The sequence below is a fragment of the Numenius arquata genome, chromosome 23, assembly GCF_964106895.1.
Source record: "Numenius arquata chromosome 23, bNumArq3.hap1.1, whole genome shotgun sequence".
Taxonomy (NCBI): Eukaryota; Metazoa; Chordata; class Aves; order Charadriiformes; family Scolopacidae; genus Numenius; species Numenius arquata.
Genome location: NC_133598.1, coordinates 6,733,114 through 6,744,003, shown reverse-complemented (window position 1 = coordinate 6,744,003; position 10,890 = coordinate 6,733,114). Strand labels below are relative to the sequence as shown.

The 10,890-nt window shown below is 68.3% G+C and overlaps 1 protein-coding gene across 1 annotated transcript; it reads right to left on the bottom strand.

Moving 5' to 3' along the window:
- Positions 1–4,819: 4,819 nt before the first annotated feature.
- On the bottom strand, positions 4,820–8,771 carry PPP1R1B (protein phosphatase 1 regulatory inhibitor subunit 1B). The gene is made up of 8 exons (XM_074162982.1): positions 8,691–8,771; positions 7,487–7,547; positions 6,951–6,973; positions 6,417–6,492; positions 6,149–6,277; positions 5,408–5,476; positions 5,005–5,157; positions 4,820–4,908 (listed from the first exon to the last, which is right to left on the bottom strand). Exons 1-8 carry the CDS (start codon positions 8,769–8,771, stop codon positions 4,820–4,822), a joined length of 681 nt encoding a protein of 226 aa, XP_074019083.1.
- Positions 8,772–10,890: the final 2,119 nt, after the last annotated feature.

The window sequence follows — 10,890 nt, the reverse complement described above, 5'->3', positions numbered from 1 at the left end:
CAGCCACGCCATGGCTGAGGGGAAAAAGCCCTGAGACTGTGCCCAGACCCGTGGGAAGGGGCAAATCCATGGGGCCCGCAAAGCCAGGGTGCTGCCGAGCCCCATCTTATGATGGGGCAACGCCAAGAGCTGAGCACAGCCTGATTTGGGGCAGTTTTGGGTCCCTGCACCAGCGACTCCCTCGTCCCAGCCCCTGGGGAGCGGCGGGGCTGGGAAGGGAACAAAGCTGGACTCCTGTCAAGTCCCCGTTAGTCTCTCTCGGAGGCACTTCGGAAGGAGCTGGAAGCCTTGTCACTTTGGATCAGCCGCAACGACCACGGCCCTTCGCTGCTCCGAGCGAGGGGCCCGTCCTCAAACTGAGAAAAAAAAGTTCAAGACATCTGTGAGCGCTAAATAATACATCGGCTCATGCAGGGGCTGCCTCCTCCTCTACGGCAGGGTGTCGCCGTCTCCCTCCCTCAAACACCACTTTGCACTTAGGCAGCCCCCCGCAACTTTCACAGCGCTTTAAAATCACCCTGCGACATTCCCCGGCCCCGCTCCCCCGACGCCGAGGCACAGCCGGGGCCGTACGGCGGTGCCGGGGACACGGGCAGAGCAGGGGGGACGTGGCAGGAGCCCTCGTGCGGCTCAGCCAGCCTAAACCCACCGCTCGTTAAATCCCTTCCTCTCCCGGTGAGGTTTACCACCGCTTCGGAAGCGCGTGCATCCCCAAACCAACCGGCAATAACGAACTTTTGGGGAAGAACCGGCGATAAAGGCTTGACCTTCAGGGCGCCCTGAGACAGAGTGGGGTTTGGCAGAAATATTTGAAGCCCAGATGAGTCCCCCCCCGACCCTGGGAGGGCTCCCTCAGGCAGGAGAAAGCTCCGAGCAGAAAGAGCAGGGGCTGGAGCTGAGCGTGGATAAATGTGCCTTTTTTTTTTTTTCTTTTTTTTTTTCTTCTTCTTTCTGGGTGACAGATAAATTATTGAGCGCCCCGGTGCTGTATTATGCATTCAGCCATCCTCCGCAGCCCGCGCCGCACCGGCTGCCGAGCCGCTTTCGGGGGCTCTGGAGCAGCGCGGGCTCCGACAGCCGACACGACAGGCCGGGGAAGCGCCAGCGGCACAGGCTGCCCCAGAGGGACACCCCAGGTGACAGTAACGCAGTGCGAAGGGGCACCCGCACCGGGGACCCCCCAGGGCTTTTCTGGTTAAAAAAAAAAAAAAGGGGGGGGGGGTTTGGAGGCTCTGAGGAAAGATTTAGTGTCTTTTTGCTGGTGAGACCTCCTGTTTTGAGGACAAAGGAGGGGAGAGGGGCTGCAGGGACAAGAGGTGACACCGCCAGCAGCGAGCCCCATAAATCCCAGTGGGAAGCAAATGTGCAGGGCAGGCAACTGGTGAAATCCTGAGAGCAGCCCAGTGCCAGCGGGACACCGGGCACCAAAACAGGGCCAGGACCTGCTCTGAGGGACGTGTCCCACCCCCGGCATCAGCCACAGCAGCCCCCGTGAAGCCCCAGTGTCACCCCTCCTCACTGTCACCCCCTCCCCAGTGTCACTCCTTTCCACCTTTTAGGGTTTTCAATCTCTTCGACTCAAATCACAAGCTTCTCATTAGCACACGTTTGCATGTTAATGACATGTCTTACAGTTGAGAAGCCTTTCCATCTTGTGACATCGCTTCTCCTTTCCTCCCGCGCCCCCGACTTCCTATTAATGTGTCTTCTCAGCTTCACATGACGATTTCAACAGCTAATTCCCATGTCACCTCTGCCGAGAGCTCCAGCCTTTGCACCAAACTCTGCGCCAGGAGAGAAAACTCCCGGAGAGCGAGAGGGACGGGGCCTTTTAGAGACACCCGGAGGCTGACGCGCACCCGAGCTTCCTAGAGATGCCTTTAAAACGAAAAGGTCAATATTAAAGTAAATCAGATGCTAAAACTCACTCTAAAAAAAAAACCAAAAAACAAAACCATGGAGTGATCCAGTGTCTTCAGCAAACCGCTGGACAGACCCTGCCACGTTCACAGCCGGGACACTGCGGGGCCAAGGCCATTTGGTTTTCAAGCCCCCCCCAGATGCTGCTGAGAACCCTCAGCAAGGGCACGACGTGGAGCTCGCAGCGAGCTGTCCCCACGCTCCTTTGTAGCTTCCCCTAAAGCTACGAGCCCGTGCCTACGCTCACAAAGGCCACCCTGCCGTGCACGTTACGTGCTGGCTCCCGGCAGCGCCGGTGACACAAGTGATGGCGAGCAGAGGTGGCAGACGGGTAACGGCTGCGGTAAAGCAGAGCGACCAGGGGGGACCGGGGCTGTGTTTCGGTCTGTCCGTGACCAGCCACCCCTGCAAAAGGCCAGGAGCCGCCACTGCCCGAGCAGGCACAGGGTGTGGGCACAGAGACCCCCGGGGAGCCTGTCCTGTCCCACCCCCACCCCCCCCCCAGCCCCGCAGGGAAACTCAGAGGGCTGGGTGAAAAGCGCATTTCCCCGGAGACAGCGGAGCTGGCCCCACTCCCTCCCTGGCGAGCCCGAGGAAGGGGGCTCGTGGCCCGGCAGCCCCTCGGTGCCCGTCGTGCCGAGGGCCGGAGTGGTTCAGCGCAGGGGAGCAGGCAGTGAGACCCCACAGCGTCCCACGTTTCCCCCCGCCCGGCTCTGTGTGTCCCTTCCGTTGAGCCGCTTCCCACCAAAGGCTCAGCCACCCCCGGGGGCTGGGAACTACCTCTTCCCGCCGGCAAAGGCATCCCCCATCACTGGCCCACGGCTCCTTGCCACTAGTCCACAGCTCCCTTGTGGCACCAGGCAGCCAGGTTGGGTGCTGCCTCCCCCCAGTTGGTACCAGCTGCCTTCTCGAGCTGGGGGGGGGTGCCAGACACCCCCCCCCAGCTCGAGAAGGCAGCACAAGGCATAGTCTACCTGAATATTTGGGAGGGCTCCTGCCCCTGGGACCCCCCCCAATAGCATCCGGTGTCCCCTGTGCCATCACCAAACCCCCCTGCCACCTCTCGCCCGGTCCCCGCACAGAGGGTTTCGTGACACGCAAAAGAACTCTGTCACCGCAGCGAGAGAAGGGGCTCTGGGGGCTAGCAAAGGGCAGCGATGGCTACCAGCTCCCGGGAGGGTCAGCCTTCCCCACGGCTTAGCGTGGGGGGCAATGGGTCCCTTGTTGGAGGGTGGGGGGATAAGGCTGGAAGGGGGGGGGATAAGGTTGGAGGGGGGGGGGGGGATAAGGTTGGAGGGGGGGGGGGGGATAACTTTGTGGAGCCCCCAGTCCCGTCCGTGACACCAGCACAAGCCAAGCAGTGGCACAGGACCCCCCAGGAGCAGCGTGGCAACCCCCCCCTCCCTGCCCCCCCCTAGCCATCCCAGGATGCAAACCCCACGGGTTTGGGAACACCGGGATCACCCCAGGATATTCCGAATGGAGCCGTCCAGGTTGACGTTTGCCAGGGGGCTGCGAGAGCAATACCGGGACCCCCGGTAGCCCCTCCGTCCCGTCCCCCCGACAAGCCCCTCCAACAGCTCCCCTGCCCCCTCGGCAGCCCCTCCGACCCCACCACCCCCCCCCCCATAAGCCCGGGCGGGGTTCGGAGCGAGGCCGCAGCCGCAGGGAGGCCTCCCGGGGGCAGCCGGTGCCCCGGAGCCGCCGGCGAAGCCGGCGCGGGGGGAGCAGAGGGCACGGCGGGGGGACCCACCTGAGGATCCCCTGGGGAAGGTGCCCTCGGGGGGAACCGCACCGCGGGGCGCCCGCCGCTCTCCGGGCCCAAAGCCTGCGGGGAGCCGGTAACGGGACCCCGGGTTCCCCCAGGGACGGCCCCCTCCCGCCGGCCGCGCTCCCGGGGACGGTACCGAGGCCCTCGCCGGCCCTGCCCCCTCCGGGGCTCCGCAACCCGCCCGGCCCGAGCGACCGGGGCCCGCCGGGGCCGAGCACGGCCGAGACCCCCCTGCTCCCGGACCCCGTCGCCGCCCGCGGTACCTGCCGCCGCCCGGTGCCGGTCCCCGCCGGAAGCCGACCCCGGCGAGAGCCGCTTCCGGCGCCGCCGCCACCTCTGACCCCGGAAGGGAAATGCCAGAGCGAGGCTGCGCCGGCGCCGACCAGCGCCCGCCTCGGGGGGGGGGGCGGACAGGCCCAACGGGGGGCGGGAGAGACCATTCCTCAACGGGGGGAGGGGGGGGTCAGAGGGGTGAGGGAGGAACCATTCCCCATTGCGGGGGGGGTCAGTGGGGCTGGGAGGGACCATTCCCCATGGCGGGGGGGGGGTCAGTGGGGCTGGGAGGGACCATTCCCCATGGCGGGGGGGGGGTCAGTGGGGCTGGGAGGGACCATTCCCCATTGCGGGGGGGGTCAGTGGGGCTGGGAGGGACCATTCCCCATTGCGGGGGGGTGGTCCATGGGGCACCGGCCCGACCCCACGACCCCATAGCGCTGCCCCATATCTCCCTACTCTCGCCCCCCCGATGCAAAGACCCCCCACATCCCCTGCCCCCCCCCCCCCCCCCCAGCCCCCCAAAAGCAGCCTCCAGCCTCTCTGTACAGCCGTTTATTGCGGGCGGGGGGCTCAGCTCCATGGGGGGCGGCAGCCGGGGCGGGGGGTTCCCAGGCCCCGCCACCCCCGGGGGTCCCGGTAGCCGTTGGGGGGGGGGGGGGGGGGACACGGGACATGGTGCCTCTCCGGGACCCCCGGCACCCGAGCGGGGCCTGGCATGGCCGGGCAGGGCAGAGGAAGCGCAGGCAGGGCAGGCAGCAGCCATGGGGGGGGGGATGCAGACGGGGCGAGGGGCGGAGGGGGGGGTCGCGGGCGAAGCTGCTGGGGGCCGGTGGCCCGGTGGCCCGGTGGCGGCTAACTGTTGCCCAGCGGGAAGGTGGGCGAATGGCGCTCGGTGCCGATGGGGCGCGAGGGCACCTCGGCGAAGCCCACGTGTCGCCGCTCTGGGGAGGAGGGAAAGGCGGCGGGGGGGTCAGACACCGGGGGTGGGAGGGGGGGGCACACCGGGGAGACGGTGGACGTGGGGACACCCCGCGTACCCCCGGTGCCGCCGTCCTCCTGCTCCCGTCCCGGCTCCTCCTCGTCACCCTCCTCCGCTCCCTCGGGGTCCTCGGGGATCTCCGTCACCGTCAGCGACTTCAGGTCCTCCCCGCGCTCCTCGATGCCGCCGGCGAAGGACACCTTCTGCCCGCCTGCCGGCAACGGGGACGGTGGCCTCCGGGGACCCCCGGGGACCCCCCCCCCCCGCCTCCGGGGGTGACCCCCCCACTGCCACCACCCGGGCCAGGTCCCCAGTGGGGACAGGACCCCGAGCCCCGGCGTCACCCGGCATCCCTGGGACGGGGTGGCTGGGGGGGCTGCAGCGGGTTGGGTGGGCAGCCGGCGTCCCCCCGCTGTCCCCATCCCTGTGTCCCCCCTCCCCGCTGTCCCCCATCCCGTTACCTTTCCGCTTGTGCGCCTTGGGGCCGGCGGGGAAGTAGCTCCGCTCGGCTCTGGCCTGGCTCCCCGGGGCTGCTGGGGCGGGCGGCCATGAGCCGGGGATGGAGGGTGGCACGCCTGGCACCGCCGGGGGACGGAGGCGCTGCCCGGTGGGGGGACGTGGTGGCATCCCCCCCCCCCCCCCCTCCATGGGACCCGCTGAGCTGGGGCGAGCGGGCAGCAGGGACGGGCAGCACCAGCCTGTGTCTGTCCCGTCCCCCCCCGCCCCAGCCCCGGGCACCCACCCTGTCCCCGAGGGCTGCAGGGGACGGTGGCACTCGCCTCTGCACCCCTGGGCTCTTGCCAGCCTTGTCCCCACGTCCCCTGGGATCCAGCAACCCTGTCCCCGTCTCCCCGTGTACCCCAGCCTCCAGCAATCCCGTCCCCATGGCGTCCCCAGGGCTCTGGCAGCCCTGTCCCCATGTCCCCGCATCCCCCAGGCTCCGGCAGCACCATCCTCACGTCCCCCCAGCCTCCAGCAATCCTGTCCCCATGTCCTCTGGGCTATGGCATCCGTGTCCCCATGTCCCCCCCTTGGCTCCAGCAGCCCTGTCCTCATGTCCCCCAATCTCTATCATCCCTGTCCCCGTGCCCCCCTCAGGCTCCAGCAGCCCCCTCCCCATGTCCCCTGGGCTCTGGCAGCCCTGTCCCCTTGCCCCCCCCCAGCCTCCAGCAGCCCCGTCCCCCGTCCCGTGTCCCCCTCACCGGGTTCCAGGGCACTGTCGGGGTCGCAGGCGCGGGCCAGCTCGTGCTCCCCGTCATCAGGTTCCCCGTCGGAGCTGTCACCCCCAGCCAGGCCACTCTCCAGGTGGGACTGCACGATGCGCTGCACCGCTGGGGAGCCACCCGCATCAGCACCCCGTTCCAGGCACTGGGAGCTCTGGAGTCTCCCCACGGAGCCCCCACCCAGAGATGTGGGGTTCCGGGGTGCCCCCAACCCCACTGTGCCTCAGTTTCCCCCTCCAGCCGGTACCTTTGAGCGAGGGCGGTGTGTAGGCACACGGGTTGGTCCTCTTTGGTTTAAGCAGGCAGCCCTCGCCGGAGGCGCGCTGCGGGACAGAGCCGTGTTGGGGACAGGGTCCCGGTGTCCCCAGGAGACCCTGGCACCCCATGGGGAGCCGGGTGCTGTGATGGGGGGGGGGGGCGGGTCTCGCGAAGGGGACCCAAGGCTGACCCCCACCACCCTCTCCCAGGGATGAGGACCCCGGAATGGATTGGGGGCACCATGATGGGGACCCCACCATGGGGACGTGGCGTTGGGGACCCTGGGGCGGTGTCCCCACGATGGTCACGAGGCGGTTTGCACCATGACCGGCCAAGCCCCACAGCCCGGCTTGGCTCCGTGTCCCCATCCCCGTCCCTGCAGCGCTGGCGCCGTGTGCCCGTGCCGGGAACTGATAAGCACCAGGGCCAGGCTGGGACGGGGCGATGGGCCCCGATAACCCCCCCCGGGAGCCGCGGGGAGGGGGGGAACGGGGCCATCCCGGGGGTCCCGGCGCCCACTCACCTGGTAGGGCAGGGACTCGTCCTCTGGGTCGGCAGCGCCGGGGAGAGAGGGGTGAGCGGGACGGGGGCTGCCGACCCCCAACGGAGCCAGGCAGGTCCCTGCCCACCCCCGGACCCCCCCTCCAGGGGGTCACCCTGCCCACCAGGGACTGCCACCGTGTCCCATCCCTGCCACCATGTCCCATCCCTGCCACTCCATCCCTTATGTGACACCCTGTCACCTCCCTGCCACCGTGTCCCATCCCTGACATCCCATACCACAAGCGACACCGCATCCCGTCCCGCCACCGTGTCCCCTCCCCACCACTACGTCCCCTCCCCATCACCACGTCCCATCCCAGACATCCCATACTGTGCATGACTCCACATCCCATCCCATCCCATCCCATCCCATCCCCGCCACCATGTCCCCTCTCTGCCACCCCATCCCATCAGTGACACAGTGTCCCATTCCTGCCACCACCTCCCGTCCCTGGAGCAGATGCCCCCAGCCACCACGTCCCACCCCCGGCGGGTGCCGGTTCCTGTCCCACTCACCTGGGGAGGAGTGCTCGGAGAGCTGGAAGAGCATGGCCGGCGTGGGCCTCCGCCGGCGGATCTGGGGCACAGCGAGGTGTCACCGGCCGGCTGGGGACGCCTGGGGTCCCCTGTCCCCTGCCCTGCGCCCCAGGACCGAGACCCCATGCACATGCCTGCACACGTGTGAGCGTGTGCGTGTGTGTGAGCGCGGGTGCGGGGCCGTGCACCCACCCGGCACATGTTGGGGGCACCCAGCCTGGGGCTGCCAGCGGGGAGCAGGGGACAGGGACACTGGCTGAGGTGAGGGTCTCTAAAACGGGGGTCCCTGCTGAGCCAGCACTGCTGAAAGGGGCAGTGCCCCACAGAGGGACCACAACCCCATCCCAGGGTCCCCACGGTGTCCCTCCCAGCCCCACGAGAGCCCCGGTTCCCTCCTGGCCCCTCCGCGGGGGGCACTGGGTCCGGCGTGTGCTGGGGACATCCCCTTGGGCCAAGCACAACGGGCTGGGGGTGGCTGCACTGTCCCCCAGCATGTCCTGTCACCTCCATCCCATCCATTCCCTCCTGTCCCATCCCTGTCCCCATCGTCACCTCTGTCCCATCCCTGTCCTCCTTCTGTCCCCTCCATCCCATTCTTTCTCTTCTCTTCCCTTCCCTCCTGTCCCATCCCTGTCACTGTCCCTCTCTACAACTCTCCTCCGCAGGACCATGGCTCACACAGGGACCTTGGGAGCTCTCTGGTCCTATCCTCATCTCTCTCCTGTCCCATCCCGTGTCCCCCATCCAGTCCTGTCCCCTCTGTCCCTTCCGTACATGCCCTGTCCCCTCCAATCCCCCGCCTTGTCCTCCTCTCCCTGTCCCACCCCCTCCCTCCTGTCCCCTCTGTCCCCCATCCTCTCCCCTCCCACCCCCCTTGTCCCATCCCATCTGTCCCATCCCCTCCCTTCTGTCCCTTCTTCTCTCTCCTGTCCCATTCCCTGTCCCCTCCGGTCCCCCTTGTCCTGGTCTCCCACTCCCATCCCTCCTGTCCCACTCTGTCCCCATCCCATCCCATCTGTCCCCGTCCCTCCGGCAGGACCCAGCTCACGCACCGACACCTCCATCCCTCCCGGTCACACGGGGGGGGAGTCCCTTGTCACCCCGAGGTCACCTGCTGCAGGTGACCTCGGGGTGACAAGGGACACCCCTTGGTGTGACCCCATACCCCGATGTCCACCCTCACCATCTCGACGGCGCGGGGGTCCAGCTGGCTGGGGGGGGCCGGCACCGAGAACTGGATCTTCTTGCGGTCCTTGGGGTCCATGGCCTTGACCGGGGGTCACCGCCGCTGCTGGAACCGGGAGGGGTTTGGGGAGGGGGGGGGGGTTTGTCTCTGCCACCGGTGCCGAGCGGAGTTCGGTAGCACCCGGGGCTCGGTACGGCGAGGACTGAAAGCGGCGGGAGGTGGGGAAGGCAGAGCCGGTGAGGAGGAGGAGGAGGAGGAGGAAGGAGAGGGAGGGAGGACACGTCTCCTACCAGGCGCTGAATTATTCATCCCCCCCATCCCCGGGCAGGGGGGCTGAGGCCGCGGTAATGAGTCCTTGGGGAGCCCCCGAGGGGGTTCAGCCAACCCGTGGGGGGCCCTTAACCCCTTCCTTACCGGGGGGAGGCAATGTCCCCTGATCACGGTGGCCAGATGGGACGGGACAGGACGGGAATGGGAAGGGGTGACTCCACGTGAGTCCCTATCCCTTGTGCCTCAGTTTCCCCACAGGCAGGGACAGGGACGGGGACGGGGGCATTCTCACCCTCGGAGGGGCAGCAGGAAAATCCTCCCAGCTGCTCTGTGCCCCACAGATACCCCACTCCCACCCCAGGGGACAGGGACACTGCTCCTGCGGGGGTGGGATCCAAGGGAATGTGGCCAGGGGACATCTATGGGGACAAGGAACCCTGAAATGTCCCATCGCCTCTGTGCCAGGGCTACCACACGGCCACCAGCCACAGCCCTGGGGACACCAGGGTGTGCCAGAGGCAGGGGACTGTGCCCTCGCTGGGGACTGTGCCCGGCTGCCCTGGCTCTGCCCCGGCTCTCGGTGGATTTCCCGGTGGAAAATTCCATCAAATCCAAAGTTTCCCCCTGGGGAAGCAGGGGATCAGCCCCCACCCCGGGCACAGCCTCCCACCCGGACACCGCTCGGCACTGGTGCTCGGTGTGGCACATGCCAGGCTCTGCCATGGCCCTGCCAGAAGGGACCTGGACACCTCTGTGGAGGGGGACAGCCGGGGTGTCCCTGTGTAGAGGGGCAGCGGGGCCACCGGTAGCCGGAGCAGCGGCCCCCGTCCCCTCTCGGGGTGTCCCGGCCGGGGCGGTGGCGTTGGCGCTGAGGAAGCTGCCTCTGAAGAGGAACAAGGAAGGGGGAGCCGGGAGCTGGCTCCGGCCCCCGGATCTCCCGGTGCTCCAACGGCTGCGGGGTGGCCGCGGGCCAGCAGCCACCGCTCCAGCAAAATATTTACCCGAGTGGCACCGTGCCATGGACCAGCCTCCCGCCCGCCCGGCCCCGCGCGGCAAAGCACGGCAAAGCCTGGCTCTGCGCGGCAAAGCACGGTAAAGCACGGCAAAGCGTGGCAATGCCGGGCTCTGGATGGGCAAGCTTGGCCCTGTGGCACAGGGCAGCCCCTCGTGGCAGTGCCCACAGTGGGGACAGCCCAGGTACGGCCACCAGCAGAGCCTGTGTCCCCACAGAGGGGACTGGAATGGGGCAAGGGGTCCCTTGGTCACCCCACGCCCAGGTTGGCCCCCTACCAGGGGTCCTCACACCGGGTTCTGAGCATCCCCATCCTGGTGCAGGACCTGAGTCGTTATGGCAACAGGTTCCCGGGCTCCTTCCCGCTGCCGTTCCCGTTCCTCCCGCCCGCGAAGGCACCGTGTGAGGGGGTGGCCGGGCCCCCTCCCCTCTCCGCGCTGCGGCAGCGGCAGCACCCGCAGCCCCCCGGGATCGGCACGCGCCGCCCGCGCCCGCACCCACGCAGCCTGCACCCGCGGGGGGCACCCGCAGCTTGGCACAGGGGGGTACCGCACCGGGCCCGGCACCCGGTGCCATGCTGGGGAGGGGACACAGTGTCCGAGCCCCCTCTATGCCACGCAGCTCCAGGCACATGTGCCACACACGGCCCCGCTCCTCGATGGGTCAGCCCCAACCTGGCACGCAGTGGGCACCCAGGCTGCTGCACGGTGGGCAAGGGCACAGCCACCGGTGCTTGTGCCATGCCCGTGCCGTGCCGTGCCGTGCCATGCCCGTCCCCGTGCCGTGTGGCGGGGGCTGCAGCTCCGCGCGGCAGAGAATCCTCCTGCAGAGAGAGTAAAAATAGCAGCAGGTTCAGGGAAGCGGCGTTCGCCGCCTCGTCCCCCGCCAGCGGGCACCGGCGAGGAGCGGGAGCCT

Coding starts and splice junctions, on each gene's coding strand:
- PPP1R1B (XM_074162982.1), bottom strand. CDS start 8,771: ATGGACCCCAAGGACCGCAAGAAGATCCAGTTCTCGGTGCCGGCCCCC. Junction 6,974..7,486: donor CTCCGAGCACTCCTCCCCAG/GTGAGTGGGACA, acceptor CTGCCGACCCAG/AGGACGAGTCCCTGCCCTAC. Junction 4,909..5,004: donor GGAGGACGGCGGCACCGGGG/GTACGCGGGGTG, acceptor CCTCCTCCCCAG/AGCGGCGACACGTGGGCTTC.